Raw genomic sequence first — 27,680 nt, 5'->3', positions numbered from 1 at the left:
GCCACAGCATGCCCAAACATATTTTTTTTGGCCGCATAGAGGGGGCTAAACGGGCGCGGCACGGGCGAGAGAAGAGATGGAGTGATGTGGTACAGGAGGACGTGGAGCTGAGTGGACTTGCCGATGACTCGTACCAGCAGCGTCAAGATCGGCCTCTGTGGAAGAGGCTCGTGAAGGACGCTGCTTGGCAGTTGGAGGCAAGTCGCCCTCCAACAACAACGGAGGGCGGAGGAGCGACGCTCACAACAACGAGCGGAGCGTCGGGCGGATAAAACGCAGCAAGTTCGCACAGTAGGAGGCACAGGTGGTGCATCGGCCAGTCATCTCAGTCAGTCGACCCACAACACCCTGGTCTGCCCCGTGACCTCCTGCCAGCGGGCGTTCGACACTTCACGTGGCCTCAACGTGCACATAGCCTGGCACAAGCGCCGTGCTGACGTCACCACCACTTAGTGGCGAATGGCGGCTGCTGTTGTTGTGCTCGCGCTGTCTGTGACGGTGGTTAGCGCACAGCGCTACGAACACGGCGACCCGAGTTCGATTCCCGCTCACAACCAACACCGGTGACGATGATGTCAACCGGTCCTGGGCCTTCCCTAGGCCGACTCAGCCTCAAATGAGTACCTGGTGTGGTGTGTAAACTTCACCACTGGGGAGACAAAGGCGGTCGGGCGTGGTGCTGGCCACCCACCACCTCTTGTGCCGTACCAGCCTTCATAGGTGCTCGCTAACAGCACTTGCCCCAACAGTCTGTTCAGGCTACAGGGCGGGTCTTTGTCTTTTGTATGCGCTCTGTGCTTGCGCGCCGCTGTTGCGACACCACAGCACAAGCGCCGTGGGTGACGTGGAGCGTGCAGGAGGAGGAGGAGGAAGGCCCCGAGGCATTGCGAGAGCTGGCGACGTCGGCTGGTCAACGTGCAATCACGGGAGCTTCTTTCTGGCAGGTGGTGGCGATGATGGAGAGAGTGGGTGGGTGACTACGTGGGTGGGTGACTGTGAGTGGGTGGGTGACTACGTGAGTGGGTGGGTAAACACAGTTGAGTGGGTGACCACATGAGTGGGCGGCTAAGTGGGTGGGTGAATGGTTGATGGGGTGAGTGGGTGGGTGAGTGGGTGGGTGGGTGACTATGTGAGTGGGTGGGTGGCTACGTGAGTGGGTGGGTGAATAGGTGAGTGGGTGGGTGACTACGTGAGTGGGTGACCACGTGGGTGGGTGAGTGGTTGATGGGGTGAGTGGGTGGGTGGGTGGGTGAGTGGGTGGGTGAGTGGGTGGGTGAATGGTTGATGGGGTGAGTGGGTGGGTGAGTGGGTGGGTGAATGGTTGATGGGGTGAGTGGGTGGGTGAGTGGGTGGGTGAATGGTTGATGGGGTGAGTGGGTGGGTGGCTACGTGAGTGGGTGGGTGGCTACGTGAGTGGGCGGCTAAGTGGGTGGGTGAATGTTGATGGGGTGAGTGGGTGGGTGAATGGTTGATGGGGTGGGTGAGTGAGTGGGTGAGTGAATGGTTGATGGGGTGCGTGGGTGGGTGAATGGTTGATGGGGTGGGTGAGTGAGTGGGTGGGTGAATGGTTGATGGGGTGAGTGGGTGGGTGAATGGTTGATGGGGTGGGTGAGTGAGTGGGTGAGTGAATGGTTGATGGGGTGCGTGGGTGGGTGAATGGTTGATGGGGTGAGTGGGAGGGTGAGTGGTTGGGTGAATGGTTGATGGGGTGAGTGAGTGCTTTGCTTGACCCCATTTGCACGGAGACCAAATCCAAACATTTGTCAGTCGGCCTCGGTCTGTCCCAACCGTGCAGGGTGGGGGTGGCACTGGTGGGGTGGGGGTGGCACTGACGGGGTGGGGGTGGCACTGATGACGGGGTGGGGCTGGCTGGAGTTGCGGCCCGGCGGAGCTTGCGGTTCAGTTGTACAATAGGGGAAGTAGCGTCCGTGCCCACGTGTGTGTGTGTACACGTGCGTGTACATGTGCGTGTGTGTACATGTGTGTACGTGTGTGTACACGCTGGAGGGACTCGGCCACTTGAGCTGCCACTGCGGAAGACGACTCGAAGGTTTAATTTTGAGATTCGCTTCGAGTCCATTCCACAGTCCAGCGTGTGCTCTGAACGTCCAGTGTACGTCCATACGAACGCCGCGACGATCACTCGTGCGTTGACGCACGTGTGCACGCACGTGTGTGCGCACGTGCGTTCACGTGGATATAGATCACGTGCAAGTCGATACCAACAGTCGCCTTCTTATCACTCGTCTATCGCCACCGCGATGGCTCCTGTTGCCGTGAGGATCACGCGGTGATTCCTTCGCCGCTGTTGAGGACTCTGACTGTGTCGTCGCCTCCACCACACTGCACCACACGACAACACAAAGATCCCCCGTGTCGCCTTAACAGACCGTCGTCATCACCGTCGTCATCACCGTCGTCACCACCATCAACACCGTCGTCATCATCATCATCACCGTCGTCATCATCACCGTCACCACCATCATCACCGTCGTCATCACCATCACCGTCGTCACCACCATCATCACCGTCACCATCATCATCATCGTCACCATCATCACCGTCATCATCATCACCGTCACCATCACCGTCGTCATCATCACCGTCGTCGTCATCATCATTACCGTCGTCATCATCATCATCACCGTCGTCATCATCATCACCGTCACCATCATCACCGTCGTCGCCATCATCACCGTCGTCACCATGGTCACCATCATCATCATCATCGTCACCATCATCACCGTCACCATCATCACCGTCGTCGTCATCATCACCGTCGTCACCATCATCACCGTCATCATCATCGTCACGGTTCCTCTTCTCCCCAAGCTCTCATCAGCAATAACTGTGCTCAATTCACCAAACGTGTTACACACTCGTATCCATGACAACTTTGACCATGCTGCCTGTTAATTGACTCTTGCTGTCCTGTACTTCTACGCTGCCAACGTCTACGCTCCCAGCCTTCTTCAACCTGCGCTGACTGGCGCGGTGAAGTATGGTCAAATAGCTCCCACTGCCGCGCGGTGCGGGGGGGCCTTGCCTCGCTGCGGATTGTCAGAAGGGGCCGCGCGCGTCTGGCGCGTGCTGTGGGCGTGCCGCGTGCTGTGGGTTGTGCCGCGCCGCGTGCCGTGTGCGTGTGCCTTGACAAGAGTCCATATTGAGCGCTGGGTAAGATTGCACAAGATCCTTTAGCGCTGCCCTATCTCCAGGAAACACCCAGACCGTGGGATCCGGCTGCCCTCCCCTCCCCCTCTCCCCCAGGCTCTGACCTCTTCCAACACTCTGCCCCCACCCACCCACCCACACTCTTGCCCCCCACCCACCCACACTCCTGCCCCCACCCACCCACCCACACTCCTGCCCCCACCCACCCACACTCCTGCCCCCACCCACCCACACTCCTGCCCCCACCCACCCACCCACACTCTTGCCCTCCACTGTAACCCCACGTCCGTCCCTCCCTCCAGGGCCCTCGTTTAGAAGCAGACGACACCAACACAAAGCAGGCCACTCCCATTTCCACTGTCACACCCGAGCCGAGCAAGCTCGGGGGCCAGCATGGCAAGGGTGGATTTTCCACAGCCCGCACGGTACGGGTGGTGCGCTGTGCGCGTGTTTAAAACGCCTTGAGCGCCGATCTGCTCAAGTTTTATATTCCACTGCAAAAACTCAGATCTGCTGATTCTGGTCCACGACTCATTATGATTCCATAAAGACCACACTTTGTTCCATAGGAAACGGAGCTTTTTGCAACCAGGCTCCACGAGAGTGGAAATCGCTTCCTCCTCGGTCAGTTACACTTTTTAAATCGTGTTCTTCATAACTTAAGCTTCATGTAAAGCACTTTGATGCCTTGCGTGAATTGCGTTACAGAAAAACGTTATGATCAATTCAGCGCTGGATGAGGCATGCACAGACCACTACTGCACCACTCGTCAAAAGAGACACGCAAATGACAACAGCTGCCATTCACCTCTCGGTGGCAATGACGTCACAGCGGCACTCTGGCCAAGCTCGGTTCACAATGACGTCACGCAAAGTGTCGAAGGCTCGCGGCTGGCGGGAGGTCACGGGGCAGACCCTTTGTGCCGTGGCCTGGCTGGCAGATGCACCACCTGTGCCCCCCACTGTGCCCCCCACTGTGCCAACTCGCTGCGTTTGTGAGCGTCGCTCCTCTGCCCTCCGCTGTTGTTGGAGAGCGGCTGCCCCCAACTGCTCAGCAGCGTCTTTCACGAACCTCATCCACAGAGGCCGACCTTGACTCATCGGCAAGGCCACTCAGCTCCACCTCCTACTCACACACACACACGCGATTCCTGCTTGCTTGTTCTCCGTCTCGCACTCCCAGCGACGTTTGTGTTGTCTTTGTTGCTCGCTGACCCCCTCCTCCCCCACCCCCCCCCCCGCTGGACATTTGTGAAAACAGAGCTTCATAGCCCATCGGATTCCTACTCCAGGATAAATACAGATTGTGAACGATGTCTGAATGTCCAGTTGCTTTGCCAAGGCAGAGCTGGGGGTGTAGACACGCTGCTCCGCTGTGCGCCCCGGTTTGTCGAGCTCCCGTCGCTTGTGATGGTGGGGGTATTGTGTGCTCGCTATGTTTTTTATAATTATTTGAGGTGAAAGTTAATGTGTCGTGCGTGCCTGTGAACGGAAGTGTTTGAGACCACAGAAGTAGAATTGTATTTGTAAACGCACACATATGCACATATATATAAGGCAAAGATCCCCCGTATCGCTCTGATTCTGAGTGCAGCAACGGTGCCATAGCAGGTGACTTTATTACTAAGATGAAATCGCCATGCAATTATTATTTTTACGAATACCGGCGAGGACAAACGCACGTTGGAAAGCGTTCACAGAGCCCGTGCGCGGTTTTTCTTCCTCGTTTTACTCCGCGCCGGCCACCATCCGGCCTACCGCCACCGCCGGTCGTATCAACAAAGCGCAGCGTGCCACGGGGCACCGCGGACGCACGCGACGTGGCCCCCACGTCACGTGGCCACCTTTCCTGTCCCGACGCTCGGCGCGCACCGAGTTTTCTTTTGCTCGCGTGACTTCCTAAGCAAAGAGCGGCCCGGTCCCAATTTTTATTTTCTTCTTCCCCAAAATAATTTTTGTGTTGCTCAATGTACCGGGACGACGTAGGCAAGCGGGATGAGCTACGGTGTGGCCCCCTTAGCCTTGCACCAGGAAAGAAAATTCCCGTCGTCCGGCGATGGAATTCTTCTGGGTCCAGATCGCGCCGCCCGATTCGCGTTCCTGAAGCCCCGACGTGCGGCGTCGAGAGAGAGCCCCCCCCCGCCGGGCTCGCAATCCAGGCAGGCGGCGGTCGCTGGTTCGACGCTCTCTTCATCTTGGAGTCGTTTATACGGCGCCTTGACCGAGGCGCTTGACAGGGAAATTCAGGACGGTACAACGTCCTGAATGTAAGGGCGGAGTTGAGGTGAATTACAATAGATGAGACGGAAGCGATGGGGGCGAATCTGTGACGACGCGCGAGTTTGGTGAAAGCGAAATTGGCGACAGTAAATGACGACGAGTGGATCGAATGAACGGGGTCATTGAGTGAGCGCCGTGTCATGCGAACGTGAAGAAGGGAACAGTAACGGTGGCGGTTATGAGGGGGAGGTTAAAGGGTTCGTCCCGTGGGGTGAGCTGGGGCACAACAAGTGGGTGTTGAGTGAGGAGTGGAAACTTTAGTGAGCGAAGGTGACCGCTTTGTGTGGAGGGGGGGGGGGAAGTTTGTTCCAGTGAAGGGGGCGAGAAGAGAGAGCGACAGCGTGGATCGGCGCGGCATTTGAGAGCAACAAAGTGGTGCGGCCTTCTCGAATCCAGCACCGCCAACCTTGACCCCACCCACCCCTTGACCCCACCCACCCCTTGACCCCACCCACCCCTTGATCCCACCCACCCCTTGACCCCACCCACCCCGCCACGTCCACCATCTCTGTCCTCCCAGCAGTAGACGTGGCATGAGGTCACCGAGTCGACCGGCTGGTCTCGCGTGCGGTGGGGTACAAACGTGGGCACTGCCACCCCCTCCCCCCAAAATGTCCTGGACGCGTGTGACAAAAAATCTTAGTAGCTCATCGGATTCCTCCGAGTAAAGATTCTTATGTTGATTCTGCGTGGCCCCAGTGGGCCATGACAAGGGGCTGTGGTGGTGAGGCTTGCTGTAGCTGCCTGTCAAGGAGGCCCGTCGCCAGGCAGCGGCGTGAGCCAGCGATGTCGCGTCGGGTCTATTTTTGATTCTGCGCGTGTCTCGGTTTGTGCAACGCGCATGGCTTGGCACAGGTGGCACTTTCACCGAAATGACACCCCTGTAAAGAATCTCAGCCGCGGCTGTGACGCTGCTGCACGTGGCTGCCTGCGATCCAGCGCCGTGTGGAGGCGGCAGCAGCAGCAGCAGCGAGGGTTGGTGGATCAGCACACAGATGGGTTGTGGAACTCCCTTCCCGTGGGGGCGTCGAGGAGGAGCCAGCCGCTGGCTCGCCAGGGGACGGGGCGGTACAGCAGCAGCAGCAGCAGCAATGCGGACTCGGCTCCCCTCGGGGGTTGACCCCCACAAGTCTCAACACTCGTGAATTGGCTGACAATATGTTCGTATATATCTAGAACTGCAGAGCTCGGGGAGATTGTTGGCGGCAGCGCCGGCCGCTCACCGCGTGGCTGCTGCCGCTGCCCTTCCGCTCGTCTGCTGTTGTACCTCTCTCTCTCGAGAGAGGGGACAGTGCTCGCCCGCTCTCTAGAGAGAGATGGCGAGCGAGCACTGTGTGTGGCGGCGCGTTGCGAGTTGTTATTATTAGCGCGGGGCAATGAGAAGCACGTGTGTGCGCGCGCTTGGCCGCGAATAAAAGTTTGAGGTCGGGGGGCGAGCGCAGTGTTTCGCTTCGGTCGCGTTGAACTTGGAGGCGACTTGTTGACTTACGGGGCGGTGGGGGTGGGGCGAAGCGTTCGCGTTGAGCCTCTGCGATGTTGTTGGTGTGTGTGTGGGTTCGTGCGTGTGTGTGGGTTCGTGTGTATGTGTGTGTGTGCGTGCGTGTGCGTGTGGGTTCGTGCGTGTGTGTGGGTTCGTGTGTGTGTGCGTGTGTGTGCGTGTGGGTTCGTGCGTGTGTGTGGGTTCGTGTGTATGTGTGTGTGTGCGTGCGTGTGTGTGTGTGCGTGCGTGTGTGTGTGGGTTCGTGTGTATGTGTGTGTGTGGGTTCGTGTGTGTGTGCGTGTGTGTGCGTGTGGGTTCGTGTGTGTGTGCGTGTGGGTTCGTGTGTGTGCGTGTGTGTGGGTTCATGTGCGTGTGTGTGCGTGTGTGGGTTCGTGTGTGCGTGTGTGGGTTCGTGCGTGTGTGTGTGTGGGTTCGTGTGTGTGTGTGCGTGTGGGTTCATGTGCGTGTGTGTGCGTGTGTGGGTTCGTGTGTGCGTGCGTGTGCGTGCGTGTGTGTGTGTGTGTGGGTTCGTGTGTGTGCGTGAGTGCGTGCGTGTGTGGGTTCGTGTGTGTGCGTGTGTGTGTGCGTGTGTGGGTTCGTGTGTGTGGGTTCGTGTGTGTGTGTGTGCGTGTGCGTGTGGGTTCGTGTGTGTGCGTGAGTGCGTGCGTGTGTGTGCGTGAGTGCGTGCGTGTGTGGGTTCGTGTGTGTGCGTGTGTGTGTGCGTGTGTGTGCGCGTCCGCTGCGGCGCAATTCGGGCGCACGATGAGCGCGGTTGCCTCGCCGCCAGGCGCGAGGCGCGCCTGGCGATGATGATGATGGGCGATATAAATAAAGCGGACAACAGCACTCGAGTCGACCGCCCTACACCCCGCACCCTCTACTCCCCCTCCCCTCTTGGCCTTCAGACTTCTCTTATCCAGCGACAGTTGTTGACGCGAGCCAGCTATGAGCCAGCTATGAGCCAGCTACGAGCCAGCTACGAGCCAGCTACGAGCCAGCTAGGAGCCAGCTATGAGCCAGCTATGAGTCAGCTATGAGCCAGCTACGAGCCAGCTACGAGCCAGCTACGAGCCAGCTATGAGCCAGCTACGAGCCAGCTACGAGCCAGCTATGAGTCAGCTATGAGCCAGCTCCAGACCGCTTTGCTCCTCCTGGCTCCCGTCTCGGCGTCAGGCTTGCGAAGCGAGCCACGGCAGAGCGCCAGACGCTGTTGCTCAGGGCACCCCCTCCCTCCTATCGGGGACCCCCTCCCTCCCCTCGGGGACCCCCTCCTCTCGGGACCCCCTCCCTCCTATCGGGGACCCCCTCCCTCCCCTCGGGGACCCCCTCCCTCCTATCCGGGACCCCCTCCCTCCCCTCGGGGACCCCCTCCCTCCCCTCGGGGACCCCCTCCCTCCCCTCGGGGACCCCCTCCCTCCCCTCGGGGACCCCCTCCCTCCCCTCGGGACCCGGCTCTCTCTGTGGGAGCATTCTGAGTCGTAAATGGAAAGAGACGAAAATCGACCTCCATTCGGCACGTGGACGAGCCCTTTTCGCCACTCCACTGCTGAATGAGGACCGCTGAGCGGGTCCTGTCGCTGCCGCCACTGTCGACGGCCTTGGCTGTGGTCTGTGGGTCTCTATGTAGCTATGTGGCCCTCTATATCGTTCTATGGGTCTCTATGCAACTCTATGGGTCTATATGCAACTCTATAGGTCTCCATGCAACTCTATGGGTCTCTATGCAACTCTATGGGTCTCTATGCAACTCTATGGCAGTGCTCTTCACATCGTAGTGTGAGGGCCGACACGCCATTTGAAACCGTTGGGGTTTGACAGCAGGTCGATGATGATGGGGCGGTGTTTAGACTCTTAGTGTATTGTCGGAGGCCGCACATCAGGGTCAAGGGTCGCCAGTGGCCACTCGCGGGCCTTGCCATGAAGGACACTGCTCTCTGGATCTCCGTGTAGCTCTACGCACCTGCGATGTCCCCGCAGCTGCCGCCACCGCCGGCCGTCTTGTGAGCGCATCGTCCGTAGGGCGGAGGAGGAGGGACCTCGTCCGTGCGTGATAACGAAAGTTATTGGCGCGTGCACACTCCACACTTCTCAGTTGTGTCAAACACACACGCGCATGGCCGCGTGCCGTGGAGAGGGACACGAGGGGGGAGGGGGGTGGAGAACATCCGGCCGCGACGTTGGGCACGTCAGGTGGCCCAGGTCGGGCGCTCTCGCTCAACGAGACTCGTCCTCGTCGCTCGAGATTTGGCCCGTCAGGAATGGCAGCGCTGGGCTTGTGCGGGACGCGTCGTTGGAAGTGATGGTGGTGATGGTGGTGATGGTGGTGGTGATGGTGGTGATGATGGTGGTGATGGTGGTGGTGGTGATGGTGGTGGTGATGGTGGTGGTGATGGTGGTGGTGATGGTGGTGATGGTGGCACGCGGGCCGTGCCCACCGCCGATGAGAACGGTTGGCTACGTAAGTTGCGAAAGAAGGTGAACGTGCATCCCTGCCCACCGCGTGGAGTGTCGATCCCGCGCCTGTCCCATAGACGCGCTTCGTGTGCTCTTCTCGCACTCCGTCGACGTTTCCTATCGCAGCTGGTTTCCACAAAATATATTCCTCAGTCAAACTAAACGCGGCATACCCTCCCGTAACAACATTTGTCTCGCACAGAGCTATCACGGTGACCACTGTAAATGTAGACATTTTTTTTTAATCTACAGATAACATTCTTTGGAGGAACACAAAAAAATCGTTGTTAGCGTTTGCCTCCCCAGTTGGTACCAGCGATAAGACATTCTTGTGCCGTCGGCCTCAAGGACAACGCGCACAGACCTGACGTGCCGGCAAAGCCGCGGCTATCCAATGTTGAGGCGGACATTCCAAGCTCTGAATCTAATACCGGTGTCTCCCTCTGGTGGCCGGGCGTTGTTATCGCTGCAGTTTGTTTTAATTACACAAGGAGGTCCTCCCTTGCAAAGGACAGCAGTTGCCGCGTGTACAAACAACAACAACAACAACTAAATGTTTGCGCTTCACGATACACGCATGAAATCGCGCGTGTTCATCTTGGATTGCCAACGCTCGCGTTGCTTGTTGGGTGCACAGTGCTGGATCAAGCTCGTGCGGGCCTAGAGCATGATGTTATAAAGTGGTCCTACATTAATTTTACAAACACATAAATATTAAAACACTATTTTTTACTTGCATCGTAAAATAATTGTATTTTTTCATTTGATATACAGCCAGATAATACGACAAATCGCTAACCTTAAACACCCAGTCGTTCATAAAGTCGAAGGCGGTATAGTACTACAGTAATAGAGCAAGTGCAGAATCACTGAACCGGAATTTATAGCTTGAAAGCATTTAGCGCGGGGCCCTTGGAAGTGCGGGGCCTGTAGCATTTGTAGCTACGACATATGTAGCTACTACACGTGCAGCTACTACACGTGCAGCTACTACACGTGTGGCGATGACGAGAGAGACGCAATGTTAACGTCAACATCCGTCATTATTATTACGACTACTCACCACTACTACTCACCACTACTGCTACTCACCACTACTACTACTCACCACCACTACTCACCACCACTACTGCTACTCACCACCACTACTCACCACCACTACTACTACTCACCACCACTACTCACCACCACTACTACTACTCACCACCACTACTCACCACCACTACTACTACTCACCACCACTACTCACCACCACTACTACTACTCACCACCACTACTCACCACCACTACTGCTACTCACCACCACTACTCACCACCACTACTACTACTCACCACCACTACTCACCACCACTACTCACTACTACTACTCACCACCACTACTCACCACCACTACTCACCACCACTACTCACCACTACTGCTACTCACCACCACTACTCACCACCACTACTACTACGATGACTAACCCCGTGCTCAATCGCCGGCTGGCCCAGCAGCACGTGTCACGCGCAGCCGCTAGGAGGCAGCTGAGCTCCGGCGCGTCGCCGCCGCCGGCTCCACCCCCCCGCCTCCACCCTCCAGCCTCCCCCCCCCGCCTCCACCCCCCCCCCGCCTCCAGCACCCCGCCCCCCCCCGCCTCCACCCTCCCCCGCCTCCACCCCCCCCGCCTCCACCGCCATCCGGAGAGTTGAGCCGTGGCCAGTGCCGGATTAGGCAGCTACAAGTGTTGCACATGCAGCTCCGTATGCAGCACAAGTAGCTACATAAGCAGCTACGGGCCCGCACTTTCAAGGTCCCCCGCGCTAAATGCTTTACATTTCTCAATTCCGGTTCAGTGATTCTGCACTTGCTCTATTACTGTAGTACTATACTGCCTTCAACTTTTATGAACGACTGGGTGTTTAAGGTTAGCGATTTGTCGTATTATCTGGATGTATAGCAAATGAAAAATACAATTACTTTACTATGCAAGTAAAAAATGTGTGTTTCTAATATATATTTCAAAATAATAATTTAGGGCCCCTTTACAACATATGCTACAGGCCCCGCACTGGCTTGATGCGGCCCAGGCCGTGGTGCAGACAGCAGCCGCGCACCTCGACACGGCCGCCGTGCGCCTACGGGGACCCTTGTTGCCAGTGTCAGAGGTGATGGAAGATAATATAAAGAAAGGCTGAACCCGCTCTGGCCACAACACAGGAGGCGTTCAAGATGACCAGACACCACACCGATAGCACAAGGCATTGTGTCTGCATTAAGCACGCGTGTTTGTGGTAAAGCATGCAAATCAGTTTCAAGGGCAATGGATGCGTTATTATCAAAGCGAGTTTGTTTTTGCGTGTCGTCCCACGAGTGCGTGTGGTAAATGCAGAATAGATGCCTCGTAATATCGGCGTGTGCATTTGGTGTTTGAACATCTTAACTGTATTATTGCCAGAAGGGGGAAATCATTTTCTCATTTTTTTAAACACTTTATGAGTGGCCTTAAAATAAATGAATGTATAATATGCGATGTTTCGGGCAATTACCATTTTAATCGCACAATAGCTCGCAATAGCATTTGCTATACCCAACACGTCCCCTACTATAATGAATACTCTTATGTATTCTCTCTGAAGGCTGTACATTGGTATTGACGAGTGTGCTGAGTTTGTCGTTGTTACTTGTGCACCACTGCCACCGTGCAACAGCAGCAGCATCACCAAATACAATTGTTAGACAGGGACTCCTCCACTTACGAACCAGTTAGGTTCCAGAGGTCTCTTCGTAAGTCGATTTGTTCGTAAGTCCAACTTTACTCCTGTCGATTCCACACCTGTTGTACGGCGTGTACACTAAACACGGGGAGTGGATTTAAAAGTTGTATAATCTCCTGTAGCTGTAGATGTCACTGGTTCTTCACGTTCTGCAGATGTAGATGCCACACTGGTTCTTCACGTTCTGCAGATGTAGATGCCACACTGGTTCTTCACGATCTGCAGATGTAGATGCCACACTGGTTCTTCACGTTCTGCAGATGTAGATGCCACTGGTTCTTCACGTTCTGTAGATGCAGATGCAGATGCCACCACCACCATCTACTGCGCGGTGGTTGAACTTTCGACTCTCGGTCCGAACAGGCAACTGGACATTCGGACAGATTTGTTCGTATCTCTGAACGTTCGTAAACACAAACCGTGGCACGGCAGTTGAAAAGCAATGTGGGGAGTTTATAAAGTCCCCACCCAGCAGCAGTTATAAAGGAGCGAGAGGTGGAAGGCAGGTAACATGTGGGCACTCCCACTTCTCACAAGAAGAAGTCTGACCCCGTGGAAGAGTAGGCCAAAATGACTCTCCCATGCGGCTCTCCAGAGCTCCCTCCAGTGGGATGGCACTTCCACCAGCAGTGCCCCACGCAAGCCCTTTCAGGGCTGCGCCTTCGCCTGCACTTAAGGGAACCTCGCGCTAACATCATTGGAACATTGGGCAATGCACTTTCGATACCTTGTTTTTTTATTGCATCATCTCCCCACAGATGGCCTCACAATGAACTTAATAACAATTTTTGTTTGTCGTCATCCGCTCCATCGGCCTACTAGCGACAACAGCCTGCTGCTGCTGCTCGTTTCGGGCAGTGCGACGCGGTGTGGACCGACGGGGGAGGCGGATTTCCCTGGCTCTCGATTCCTTTTGAGTTCTCCCACCCTGACTGCACTGAACTTTAAGTTGTCATCTCCGTGGTGGTGAGGGGGGGGGTACATTTATATCTCGCCCTCGGGATAAAAGATTTTGAATTGTCAATGCCGGGGTTGAGCCGGCTTGGTGCAGTACTTGAGTGGGAGACCGCTTGCGTGCGTGCGTGTGTGTGTTGAACTATGGCCGAAACCGGAGGGAACTGGAGAAAGAAACTGAACATTTTTTTTCAAATTGTATTTGACCAGGTAAGGCCCACTGAGCTATGTAGATGACCAGGTAAGGCCCACTGAGCTATGTAGATGACCAGGTAAGGCCCACTGAGCTATGTAGATGACCAGGTAAGGCCCACTGAGCTATGTAGATGACCAGGTAAGGCCCACTGAGCTATGTAGATACTTTTCAGAAGCGATCTGGCCACAAATGATAGACCAATGAAGTGACTTATCATGTGGACATTGAAAGCAGCTGAATACTCTAAACACGTGATGTTGATTCTAAATGTGGAGAGAAAAACCGAAGGATCCGGAGAAAAACCTATGTGACCATGGGGAGAGAGACAGCAGGCGTCAGGGTCGGGATCGAGCCCACTACCTCCTGCATACCAGGCGATGGAGTTAACATCTCGCCACGGGTTGGTCCCAGAACGCAGAATAAACCCGTGCAGAACATAAAAGTGCCCGTGTCGGGATTCGAACCGAGGTGGTTCTTGCAGCGAGGCACGAATGTTCGTCCTGCGCGATCAAGTCACCTTGCCCACCTGATACAAATGGTTAAACGCAGGGTCGTGTGAGTGGCACTGCCCTGTAGGGATATGAGTGGAACGGGAATATTATTAACTGGCAGTAGTTTTTCAGGCAATGACTGTGCTGCTCGATCTACGTTATTATCGGCGAATGTGTGGAGTTGTTTTTTTTTTGCGTCCGTGCTTTTGTGCCACCGCCAACGCAGCGGCGGCAAAATAACGAAGCAAATTCAGTGAGCGATGTTAATTCCTACACCGTTACGTAATGACTAATGCGGCTCAAATGTTGTGCAAATATAATTGAATCAATGCAGGAGATGGAAAAGAAAAGCCCTAAAACGATGTAAATCGTAAGTTTTCGCCTCTCAACCTCAAAGTGTTGCCACACAGCAGTTTTAACCTTTCATGTTGTGACGCTATCTCCATGCAGATGGGGATGGAGGTGGAGGCTTGCGTTGGTACTGACGCCAAATATGCTTTGTGATGTATATTGTCCAATGACCTGCATTTTCCATTCAATTTAAAATCTTAATTTAAAAATGTATACTTTAGCCGTTTATCAAGTGCCTACTGGATTCCCTACTGCTCGTCAGCCGTGACGGTTGTTTCACCATACTTCACCATACTTCACCGTAGTGATCATTGCAGGCTGATTAAACGGGGTGGGGTGCGGCGGGGGGCTTAGGCATCAATTGCCACCAAAGTCAGCCGTGGCCTGGAATCAAACTCACGTGTCTCCTGGCTCGCAGCCACAGAGCGAGCAGTGCGCTCATCACTCCACCACCACTCCTCCGCCGCCCCCCCACAAGTTTGATAATTACCCAAATGTCTGCGTTTCTGGCGAGGGCGGTGCCGTGAACATCATCCGTAATCATCTGACACGCGTCGTGAATATTTAGTTGTATAGTCGTAATAATAAACAGCAGTCGTCCTGTGCTTGGTGGATGTCGCGGCGGGCGTGTGGGGGGGTGTTGATACTCCCGGAGGGTTCATGGGAGAGGGTGGATGGGGTTCCTGAGGAAGTAAGCCACGTTTGGGGTCTGTGCCAGCTACAGTGCACCAGCAAGGCAGCTGCAGTGCACCAGCTCACGGCCAACATCGCCACGAGGGAGACAAAGGCGGCCATGCGTGGTGCTGGCCACCCACCCCCTCGTGTGCCGTGCCGGCCTTCATGGGTGCTCGCTAACAGCACTTGCCCCCTACAGTCTGTCAAAGACTTTAGGGGAGATCTTTGTGTTGGTGTGCGTGTGAATGTGGGTAGCTGGATGTGTTGGTATCCGAGTGTGGGTGGTGTGTGTGTGTATGGGTGCTCTGGTATGCGAGTGTGTCGGCGCGTGTATGTAGTTGTAGGTGTGTGCGGGTGAGTGCCAGTCAGCTGTGGAGATATGTAAACAGTATGAACTTAACTTCAGCTGGAACAGTCCGGAACACTGCTCCAGGAATTGTTTCATTATTATGTCCTATCTTACATAAATAAACCTGTTTAGCATGTTTAGGAGTATGTGCCACTGGACGCAATAATATAGGGTTAATACTATTGTGGATAGGTGTCCCTTGCACTCTCGTGGTAGTGCCTTACGCCAATCATCCCTCCTACTCCAAGCCAGCCGATCGGCATTCAGGGATCGAAGAGTCGATCCCTGTGCGCGTGGCGAGCTGTGATCCCCGCGACTTGTGGAGGGGTTCCCTGGCGGGTCCCCACAGTCGCTGTGTCGCTGTGGCCGTGAGTGGCGACGCGGGTTGATGCGCGTTGTGGGAGAGCGGTGGTGCAGCGGTTAGCGCGCTGCGCTGTGAACCCGGCGACCCGAGTTCGATTTCCGCTCACGACCATCACCCAGTAACGATTATCTGAACCGGGGCCTGGGTCTCCTCCCCTAGGTCGACTCGGCCTCAAATGAGGACCTGGTGCGGTGTTTAACCATCGCCACTGGAGAGACAAAGGCGGTCGGGCGTGGCTGCTGGCAAGCCACAACCTCATGTGCTGTTCCGGCCATCATAGGTGCTACTCGCTAACAGCACTTTCCCCCAGCATTCTGTTACAGGCTATAGGGGGGGATATACGGGGGATCTTTGTCGTCGTGAGTAATGGGATGATGAGGTGTATGTGACAGTGGTGTGTGTGTGTTGGTTTCTGGGTACACGTGTGTTGACGCTTCCAAATGTGTACGTGTGGGATAGTGTGATTGTGCATATGTGGCGAGCGGAGTTGAATACGTTGACGAATATATAAACCGGTTCCTGGGCCTCTCTCCTATAGGTCGACGAAATGAGTACCTGGTGTAAACATGAGCACTGGGGAGACAAAGGCGGTCGGGCGTGGTTGCTAGCTGCACCGCCACCATCTCGTGTGCCTTGGTTCTCTTCACAGGTGCTCGCTAACGACACTTGCCCCAGGCTATCTTGTGGGGCAATCTTTGTTCTTCGTGTATGAGAGTGCGTGTAGGAGGAGCGGTGGCGCAATGGTTAGCACGCTACGCTATAAACCCAGCGACAAGAGTTCGATTCCCGCTCACGGCCAACGCCAGTGACGATTATCTGAGCCGGTCAGCCTGACCCGCCCGACTTGGCATCTGTGAAAAAGAGCTTAATAGCTCATCAGATTCCTCCAGTCTAAATAAAGATTCTTATTCTGAAACGACTACCTGTTGCGGTGTGTAAATATCGCCACTAGGAAGACCAAGGCGGCCGAGCGTGACCCTTTGTTCGTGTGCCGTGCCGGCCTTCATAGGTGCTCGCTAACAGCACTTGCCCCAACAGCCTGTTCAGGCTACACGGGGGGTCTTTGTCTTCGTTTGTATCCACGTGTGAGTGCGTGGGGCCGTGGGTGAGCGGTGGGGTAGTGGTTAGCGCGCTGCGCTGGGCTACGAACCCGGCCACTCGAGTTCGATTCCCGCTCACCCAGTGACGATTTTCTGAACCGGTCCTGGGTATCCCCTAGGTCGACTCAGCCACAATTGAGTTGCTGGAGCCGGTGTGTAAACCTCGTCACTGGGAAGACAAAGGCGGCCGGGCGTGGTGTTGGACACTCACCCCATCGTGTGCCGTGCCGGCCTTCATAGGTGCTCGCTAACAGCACTTGCCCCTACAGCCTGTTGAGGCTACACGGGGGGTCTTTGTCTTTGTGTTTGGCTGGTGGGGGGTGGGGAGGGATGTCGCTGCGTGGTTATTAAAGCAGCTCCCTGTCCATCCCCTGCCTCAGCCTCAGCAGCAGCAGCACACTCCTCCACTAGACGGCACAACAACACCACCACCAACACCACCAACACCACCAACAACACCAACACCACCACCAACAACACCACCACCCCAGCCACCACCAGCAGCAGCTGCTGCTGTTCTTCTTCCGCAGGCTCCGCACAGCAGCGAGGCTGCCTCCCAGAGCCGCTCTGGGTAGAAGAGGCAGAGCAGTGGGAGCTGTGTTGGCTCGCCAGCTGCTGCTGCTGCGACTAGCCAGGCGAGGGTGTCGTGGAGAATAGTTGTTGGTGTTGTAGTTGTTGTAGTTGTTGTTGTAGTAGGCAAGGGGGCAAGTAGCGTGTTATATCAAGTTGTTGACGTTGTGGGGGGCAGGGAGTGAGGTGAATGTTGTAGAGAGTGTGGTCGTGCAGGGTGTGAATTGTAAAGTTTGCAGGTGCAGTGTCTAGGGGACACATTGTAGGGTACCGCTTATAATTCCAGGCTGCATGTGCAGATTGTAGGTGCAGCCCACAGGATATTCATTGCGGGCATAGAATATCGCCGACAGGATATATTTGCGTAGGCTACAGGATACAGGTGCAGGATACAGGCTGGAGAGCGCAGACCACTGAAGGCAGTCAGCCTCTGTGGTGCAGGATACAGCAGACAAACTACAGGGAGACAGCTTACAGGGTGCAGACTACAGGGTGCAGGCTACAGGGTGCAGTAGAGACAGGCTACAGGGTACAGACTGCAGGCTACAGGGTGCAGGCTACAGGCTTCAGGGTGCAGGCTACAGGCTACAGGCTGCAGGCTGTAGTGGACGGGCTACAGGCTGCAGGCTGCAGGCTGCAGGCTACAGACTACAGGCTACAGACTACAGGGTACAGACTACAGGGCACAGGCTGCAGGCTGCAGGCTACAGGCTACAGACTACAGGCTGCAGGCTACAGACTACAGGCTGCAGGCTACAGGGCACAGGCTGCAGACTACAGGCTACAGACTACAGGCTGCAGGCTACAGACTACAGGCTACAGGCTACAGGCTACAGGCTACAGGCTACAGACTACAGGCTGCAGGCTACAGGGCACAGGCTGCAGACTACAGGCTACAGACTACAGGCTGCAGGCTACAGGCTACAGGCTGCAGGCTGCAGGCTACAGACTACAGGCTGCAGGCTACAGGGCACAGGCTGTAAGAGACGTTCGAGACATGGACTCGAGTGAGCAGGTCACGTCGCCCCCTCTCTGTCTGGACTCGGACGAGGGGAGCGGCTGCAGCGATGCGGAGCTCTCGGATCAGCCTGAAGGTGAGTAACCCTGGGCACGAGGAGATGCCAAATTGAGTGCCACGTACATCTGCGGCTCTCTCAAAGCCTGTGAGAATCTATGTTAGTCTTTGGGTGTCTGTGTAGAGAGTCCAAGAATGGCTTTGTCAGTCTATGGGTCCTCCGAGCAATGCAACTCTATGGGGGTTCCGTGTCAGTCTGTGCGTCTCTATGGAAGTCCTGGGCTCGAGTTGTCGCTGAATCTTTCCCAGGTCGCCGATAGGAGTTGGGCGGAAACCCGAGTGGCCCAAGTCGAAGCCGCAGCCAAAGCGGGAGGGGGGCATTGGATGTGGTGTGCCGGTCAGAAGCCCTGGGGGCGTGAATGGTCACTTCATTATCGTGATACACAGCTGGTGAATGAATGTTGAACTGATTTCGTGCCGTACGAGCCAACCGTGCTCATCGGAGGTGCGTGGAAATTCAGCACAGCGGCGAAACCCGACACGCAGTGGTACCCCAGTAAACATGGGACGTGGGGCTAAGGTGCCAACGTTGGGCCAATGCCGGCGTGTTTGAAGTGCATTTCGCTGTGAAAGTTGTTCGCATTTGGGAATGCATGGTTTGGAGGGGTGGAGAGAGTTATTTTTAATATCATGGTTGCTAAGCACAGGCCCAAAATGAAAAGCGGCCTACAGGAGTAAATAAAAATACAAATATTTGGTGATCCTGCTTCTGCTGCGTTGGCAGTGGTACCACGAGCACGTTTTTTTCAATGTTCCTTCTTCTGAGCACATTTGGAGTCCATGGATAAGAATGTGACCTGCTTCATGACTTTCGCGAAGTTATTGTAGTCGGAGCTTATGGACGATGGGAGGGAATCCAAAGTGGAGCGGTGCGCGGGCAAGAGCGGAGAGAGAAGCGAGAGGCTAATCGGTGGTGTGCGTGTGGCCTCGCGGAATTTGCGCTGTGTCTGTGTTATTTTACGTTGTATGTCGTGTTATGGTTGTACCAACAAACCGTCTACTCTGCGAGCTCAAACAGCAATGTTTTAACATAAACCGTAGCCATGCATGGTCACCAGGCAGTACGGAAGGAAGGACACGGAGCTGAAAGAGTAACAATATAATGACGGATACGAAGAATTTGTAATCCCGTTGTCAATCCACTGTTGAGAGTAAGTTGACCATACTTCACCAAGCTGGTCAGTGCGGGTAGTTAAACAGGAGGGAGCCCAGAACCGATTCAGCTATCACTTGCCACTGATGTTAGTCGTGGCCAGGAAATCAAACTCAGATTTCCGGGTTCATAGTGGAGCCACACTTGCTAACCGCTACGCCACTGGCTGCCCCTTCATAATAAAGCATTTGATAAAGATGTAATATTTTAAATGAAATGGTAAATATGTCTTTCGGTTCGATATTTTAGAGCTGTATTGAATATCTGGTGGCTTTTTGATGCATTTATTTGACTGTCAAGCTCTTTGGGATGCTCTTGAACGAAGAGGGCTCTAAAAAACCAGAGTGGAATTGTACGGTTTGAACAAATAACCGCAGGCGATGACGTGCAAGATGGGTCCAAGAGACGGCCTTGGCTTTCCCCGACGTTTTTGGTGCAGGCAACACAGACAACATCGACAGTCAAAAACAATAAACCCCATCAAAACCAAAATGATACATTCAAACGGCAACAGCCATCAAGGTAACGGCGATTAAACTCCAGGGCGTTAGTTAGCGCGCTATTTTTAGCTGCGCGGAGAGGATGAGAGTTGATTGCTGCTCCCGCCGCCGCCGTCGCCGATGATGATGATGGTGGCTGTGATGATGATGATGTTGTAGTCTCTTTAATGTGCGTTGCTTTCTCGTCTCTAATTGCTTTCTCTCGCACCTCGCGTGCCTCGTCTTGCCAACCGGGAGTGCAGCAAGGAACGCAGAAGACACGTATATCTCCCCACCGTACCCACCACACACACCCTCCTCCTCCTCTCCCGTCATGCGATAACGCCTGCCGCCACCGCGCTCCCAAATGAAAGGCATTTAGGCCGAGGACACATTTGGGCAGATTAGAGCAAAGGGCGGCGATCGTGTCTCTCTCCCTGCCCGTCAGGAAATGAAGAGTACCGGTCCGTTGCCCTTTGTCGAGCGCTTATCGTCGTTGTCGTCATCGTCACCGCCGCTGCTGTGTGCATGTCAAGTGCTCAAGGTAAAAACTGTTCACAGTTTTGGCCAGCGTGGGAATGTTTGCGTTCATATTCCCGAAGCGATGGTGCAGTGGTTTGCCGATGCGAGTTTGATTACCCGCCACGACGGCGAACGTGAGTGTCGAGCAATGTATCTAAACTGGGCTGCAGTGACCGGCGCGGTGAAGTATGGTCATATGACGCCCCCCACGACCCGTACGTACGCCGTGGGGAAGCCCTCGGCCTGTATTGGATCCAGACATGTAGAGTTCACACTGGCCGCTTTCCCTGAATAACGTTTGATGGAGGTTTCATTGTCTATAACCCTAAACCACAACATTAACCCAAACGTCAATCCTATCACTAATCCTATCCCTGCCATTGAGCCCCGAACAGGAGCCCCTAAGGGGGTAACGCTAAAGTTTCAGCCTCGCAATTGTTCGCTCAAGCGACTGCTGGAAAACAGGCCTCCACTAGAGGGAGCTCTAGAGAGCCCCCTCTAGAAATGGTATTTGGCCTACTCTTCTACACTTCATCCTCACCGCACGCGACCTGCCGATCGATCAATCGACCGCTGGGTGCGTGAGAGGAGGAGGGAGGATTTGAGACACGGGCCTGCTGTTGCATTTGCCACGGCCGGAGGTAAAACCCCCGTGACCCTCATCCTCCCACCACGGCAGTGTGTCCCTGCTAGCCCCCGACTCTCATCGCGAACCCCGACGTGAACATGAGCAGTTGGCTGCTGCACAGCGAAGGACGCACATTATGAACTCCTATGTTAAAAGTTTTACAGTTTAGAGAAATGTAATGCCTACGGACAAGTCCTTTGTATACGTTATGTAAGCTTAGTCCTTGACGGTCGGTGTTTGAAATGGAATTTTACACTGGGCTACCACAGCTGTTTGTATTTTGTTCCCACGTATACTGTATATTTTATTCAGTTATGTAAGTGTAGCAAAATAACATTCCGTTTTTTTTTTATTGTTTTGAGAGATACTTTAGTGAAGCTCACTGGTAACTGCATAGCCATTTCTTTATCTATTTGCCAGCTCAAAGCCAGACTCCTGCCGAGCAAATTCATTGTTCTGCTTGTGGCACCGGCGATGGCTCCTTCGCACAAGATAACAATGGCTGTGACCAAAGAGGCCCTTGGTGTTGGGTGGATAAAAGAAAGAAATAACAAAAAACTACGACGTTTCGATCACAACATAAACGATCGTCATCAGGAGAAAAAAAAACACGAATACAGTAAAAAAAAAGAATGGTGCTGAATTTACAGGACATTGTAAAACCAGATTTGAAGCTTTCGTGACTGAGGAATCCATACGCTTCGGTTCTTTCGGTAAAGTCACGTAGCTAGAAAATTCGCCAGTAATTACAACCGGCACCATTGGTCCATAGCCAAGCAGCGCTGGGGATTTTTATTTATTTATTTCGTTGTTTCCTGTCAGATAGTTTCTATAGCGATGAATTTTCTGTCTGTTTTTTTCCTGGTCACGGCGACTTGGCGTCGCGAATTAGTTTAGCGAACCGATCCGCTCGGCGCCCACGTGGAGAGTGGGTCTGTGCGAGCCGGTTTTTATAAAAACATTTTTTTTATCTTTCGCCTGGAGATTCCCTCGATATGCAAACGTCCCGTTGTTTGCAAGGGCGTCCGCTGGCAGCGTGCGACACATGTACAAGCACGTAAACGATACCACTAATGCACACGTTTAAAATCTACAATGTACACCGTAGACGTTTATACGGTGTCAAGTGCGTTTTACACGGTGCCAGGGACTTTCACAGGACAGGCAATGCAGCATGCTCGAACATCACAGCGCAGTCAAATTCATAGACAGATGGTGTAACACCGCTGGTTCACGTTAAACTCAAACCTAGTTTTATTTGTCCAGGTAAGGCCCACTGAGCTATATAGCTCTCTTTCAGACGTGACGTGGCCACAAATAGCTCGAAGAAGAGGCTTATCACGTGGACATTTATCGGAGCCAAATACATTTAAAATAAACATCACGCATTTATAGAGTAGAGGGAAAAAAACGGAAGAACTGTAGAGTATTCTCTCACAGTGAGAAGTCTCAACGAGTGACTTCCTGCTCGGATGAGCGATTGAGGCAGTGCTCACATTCGGTTTACCACCCTAAGCCAGGGACGTATATTCCACACCCAAATGGCGGGTGCCAGTTTATCTTTAGTACAACCAACTGTTTACTTCCCCACAAAAGTGGTATCTGTTTTATTATCCCCGGAAAAGATGATGGTCTGAGTCAATCCACACCCACCACCCCCCTCCCATGAACTCGTGACCTTCCCGAATGCGGGTCGCTCGCTCGCGTGCCGAGCCACCTGGCGTCTGTAGCAGTCATAGCGCCGTAAGTGAATCGGTCCAGTCGGAAAGTTTTGAGAACGAGGCTCCGTGTCGGCAAACTTGCCCAATCCAAGCGAACGAGCTCGTGTTGGTGTTGGCCACTGGTCGCTCGTCCAATGGGTGGTTTCTCCTTCCGTGAAGGCTCTTCCCTTCGGCTGAAATTTCCACCCCAAGTTTCAACGACATCCATACTGCGGACCCCTCCCTGGTCATGTGACTCTAATGGAACTGACCTTGAAATCCATTGGTGTACAGCTTTGAGCATCATCCTCCCTGATGCACACATTTTCTTTCGGTACTCCGGTTTCCAAACACTCGTAAAGCAATTATTTGGTGATCCTGACGTTGGCAGTGCTGCACAAGAATAAAGACCTTTAAAAACACATTTGTCAATAACACTGTGGCCTTAAAAGGGAAAGTAATATGATCGGAGACGTTTTTGGCAATGGGCCTTCTTCATAGGACACCGAAGATGAAAGGAATCCCCCTTGTAAACGAATTCGCCAAACATCTCAACACAGGACCCTCCTTCAGAAAGAGTCTTAGGACTCTGTTAGTTTTTGCTGTGTAAATAATTGGCATATTTATTAAGTCCAAATTAATTCCCCCCCCATAATCATTATTTTCATCTTTCTTCACGCAGGGTGTTGTGTTTGTCAGTGCTCGACACGTTCAAAGGAGCGTGACGATCGGATGATTAACAGGAGACGACGGTGAGGTCTGCGACGAGTGATCGGTAACGATATTAACAGTTGATGGATCGCTCACTCGTTAATGTGCAATGCGACTTTCGTTAATTAATTGTCGTTCGAGCAAATACAACGACGTCGTTTGTCGTAAGGCACTATTGACCAAACATCGGTCGAACCATCTTTATTTTCCATGGTGCCCTTGATGGAAAGGAAGCGCTTCGTAGTGAAATAAATAGGTACATTTATATTCCATAAGAATACGAGCTTAGCTCAGCGAACATAATTAGGATGAAGACGCTGGAAAAAAATTACTTAAGCTGCGAAAGCAAAGTGATAACATGTGATTTATAACAGCGTGACTTCTACAGCATGAAGTGAGATTGTTTTCAATCTCACTTTAGAAATTGTTAAATAGGGAGGCTGCCCGACTGGTGTTTGCAGCTCGCTCTACAGTTCAAGGGTCGTGCTGCCAGTACAGGGCGCTACTGAGAGTCTTGAGACACTGCGAGGCTTTCCTAGCACAAGGGCATCATCATCATTATTATTGTTGTTGTTCCTAAGTCCGACCTCAAAGTGTGAAATCTTCTGCCCGACGACTCTCAATAATTCCAACTTGTAACGCTCTGCCGCCACCGCACGGTTTTCGCTCGCTCTCTTCGAAAGACGACGACTCGGAGGCACGAGCAGGAACCAGCAGACGAGCTGAGGAGACGGCGCTACTCACAGCGGAGCTGTGCAGACCTCTATACATATTAAGACGAGCTTCACTACACGGCTTCGCCCGGGACTTGGATTCTTGTCTTGGATTAATACTACGTGAAGGGTGGGGGGGGTGACGTCAGCAGGCACACTGCGTGACGCTTCCGCATGCGGGTGACATCACAGATGTGACATCACAGATGTGACATCACAGATGTGACATCACAGATGTGACATCACAGATGTGACATCACAGATGTGACATCACAGATGTGACATCACAGATGTGACATCACAGATGTGACATCACAGATGTGACATCACAGATGTGACATCACAGCTCACTTGCCGTGCAAAATATATCCATTATTGCGCCCCCTCCCAAAAAAAATTACAAAAATCTATTTTTATACTTTTTGCAGTCTGGAAACTACCCACATGCCAAATTCCAAGTTTGTTGTATGTCGGAAAGTATGCTAAACATTTCGAACAGACACACATATTCACAAATTTCCCTATTATATATATAGATGACAATGTCAACTTGCAACACGCCACCCGCACGGTATTCCTCTCGCTCTTGTCGAGAGAGGACAACTCGGAGACGTGCGGAGGAACGCAGCAGCCACGTGGTGAGCTGGCGCCAAATTCCCCCCACCCCCAAGCTCTGAGTTCCTCTATATATGAAGGTGGTTTCGGCCAATTCGTGTTTATCCATGTGGGCGGATAACGGGGGAGCTCATAAAAAATCCCACACGTGCCAGAGTTTGGCAAGGCTCTACATCATAAAGATGGAACGTGAAATGCACATTTGCTGTACTGCCTTTTCCCGGTGAGCCAGGGGATGGCATGTCATCAACGCCCACGGGAAGGGCGTTTCACAACGTTTGTGCAGTGACCCACCAAACTTTTCAATGCACATTCCCCATCTACATTTGTGCAGCCTGTTGAGATTGGGTCACAACTAACACATTCCTGCGGAGGGAGCTGGTAGGAACGTTGGATTGATCGGTCAATGGCCAGGGTCAACGGCGGCGTGGTGTATTTCGCAAATATGCCCGACTGTGAGGGCGGGCACAAGCCGGGGTGAGGAGGTTAAACGTTGAGTTTTATAAGGGCACCACGGGGTGACCAGCCCCTCCCCACCCAGCCCCACCCCTCCCACCCCCCACCCAGCCCCTCTCACCCAGCCCCTCCCTCCCCACTCAGCCCCTCCCCACCCTCCCCTCCCTCCCCACTCAGCCCCTCCCTGCACGACGGACGGACATAATAATCCCCTGTGGGCTGGTGTAACCAGGACGTTTCTACTAGTAAAAGATTGAGAATATGAATAGTATTAAGATAAAAAAATAAATTGCAGCCCTTTGATAATCAACTGCTGGATAAGGCCTCCCCACGCCAAAGTCAGTCATTAGTGTTATTTGACCATACTTCACCACGCTAATCAGCGTGGTAGGTGAATGAGAGGAGGCTGGTTTAGATATTGTCACCGTTGGTAGGGTTGCCCTTGATGGGACTCAGCTGAATCCTGGATTTGAACACAAGTTCTGAGCGGTGCTAGCGCAGTGCTCTCACCCCTCAGCCAGCCATCACCATCTCTACAGATGATTTATATAGATAGATAGATTTATTGTCAGTGCCCGTAGGCAGGTTGTGATGCTACTGATGGCACCGCATTATCAAATTCCCTATGGGCACACAAAACATGTGAAATGTTTGCCTTGTGCTGCGACCTCAAAGGGCACACTCAGAATATAATCGCGGTACGGACAAGGAGTGTTTTAGAGAGCATGTAATCCGCTGCCGGAATATGAATTATCGACGTGGGGCGTTGATAACTAAGGCCAAATGCTAAAAGGTATGCAACTGTACGAATGGAGAGGTGCATGCTTGGAATGGCACTGTGACAGCAAGAGGAGCACATGGATCAGGGAGATGTATCCCTGTCCGAGGCATCGTATTGATTGTCGAGGAGAGTGAGTGGGCTTGGGCAGGGCACGCTGCTCGAAGGGATGATGGCTCGTGGTCTTCTTCTTGCCCTCTGGCTGATGTCGATGCAGAGCCACAACTACAAGTGCACATGCAGGCGGTCAGTCCCAGACTACCGCATCAGGAGCAGTGGAGTGGTATCGCCGTGATGTCCCCTTTGCATTTGTGGATCGGGCATTGCGTCATGATACGTTTTACGGTCTGTTCTGGATGACCACAGTCGCACCACTGGAGATTTATTTTTATTTTCCATGTGTGCATCAGGTACCCACATCTACTGCCATGAATTTGTGTGTGTGTATGGCTGGTGGTATAAACTAACGACAGTGGTAGCCAAACGTGAGGTCGTGCCTGATAGGGCGTCCACCGAGGAGACAGAGCGGTGAAGTCGGCTCGTGTGCAGGTGCTCGACACATTGTTGCGTAGCGGGACGGCGAGGGGATGGCCATGGCTCGGGGAGGCCTTCATTCACCAGTGGACGGACCATGACTGATGATGGTGACCTCTACATTTCACATTCTCAGTGAAGAATTGGCCAAACGTTCCAATGCAGCAGCTGCTTGAATCCAATGATTGGTGCTTATGTCCATGGGGACAAAGGCTTCTGCAAACCATGTCAAATCACAAGGGTCGTTTGACCATACTTCACCACGCTGGTCAGTGGCGGTTAATAAAGTGGAGAAGGAAGGACGGCCCAGGACCAGTTTCGATATCGCATCAATCGCCACTGATGCTATGCGTGGTCTGGCATCGAACTCGAGTCGCCGGCTATCCAGTGCAGTGCGATTCCCGCTTTTGCCACCGCTCCCCTTCGCTCATTATCTGCCCATTATAACAATGCGAGTGCGGTGCTCCCGGCGAGCCCAGGGTTTTGCGAGGCCCAGCGGTGGCCGTGTGAGCCGAGGCACTGCCGGCCGCCCCTTGGCGGAAGCGTTGACTGATTATTGACGGCCTCGTTGGCGTTGGGAAGCCGCGCGTGCAAACGGCGGATTTCATTTATTTTCTGGGACAGCGTCGGGAGCAGGGTGGGTGGGGGGGGGCATGGCGACCCCCCCCCCTACCGTGCTCGTTGCCCTCGACTTAGCCGTGATTTATCTTGACGCGCTCGCGGTTTGTGCAGAATCGCATGAGAAGCCGTTGATTCTTCGTGACTTCACTTGCAATTGCTTCTGAGTCGTGTATCCTCGTCTCTGTACATATTAGTGCAATAGTCACCTGAGACTTACATTGCCCATAGACTAAGATTTCCCTGAGACTTACATTTCCCCCTACACAAGCATTGCCCATAGACTTACATTGCACCATAGACGAACATTTTTGCTCTGATTTCTATTGGCTTCATCGGTGTATTTTCTCCATTTTGCTTTTTGTCAGTTTGGTTACCCAGGTCACTCGTGCAAAACGAGAATCATCCGGGTCTCTTTGAGCTCTCACCCTGGTTACACAATATCAACTTGGGAACTCGGAACTTGTGCGAGGAATGAGGGAGTTCGTGAGAGAGAGAGAGCCGTCGTC

General features: G+C 53.6%; 1 protein-coding gene across 2 annotated transcripts in view; it reads left to right on the top strand.

Annotated features, from left to right (window-relative positions):
- Positions 1-27,680, top strand: part of LOC144945815 (tumor necrosis factor alpha-induced protein 8-like protein 1) — a 62,151-nt gene that overhangs the window by 18,473 nt on the left and 15,998 nt on the right. Inside the window, exon 1 of one of the 2 annotated variants that reach the window (XM_078874355.1) lies at positions 17,680-18,283. The exons of the other annotated variant lie outside the window; for it this stretch is intronic. Within the exon in view, the coding sequence (XP_078730481.1) occupies positions 18,187-18,283 (97 nt within the window). The 5' untranslated portion in view covers positions 17,680-18,186. Of the gene's footprint in view, positions 1-17,679; positions 18,284-27,680 lie in introns of those variants that run through there. 2 annotated transcript variants of the gene reach the window in all.

Source organism: Lampetra fluviatilis, chromosome 39 (genome assembly GCF_964198595.1).
Source record: "Lampetra fluviatilis chromosome 39, kcLamFluv1.1, whole genome shotgun sequence".
Taxonomy (NCBI): domain Eukaryota; kingdom Metazoa; phylum Chordata; class Hyperoartia; order Petromyzontiformes; family Petromyzontidae; genus Lampetra; species Lampetra fluviatilis.
Note: the sequence above shows the minus strand (reverse complement) of the source record. Positions and strands in the feature narration are given on the sequence as shown.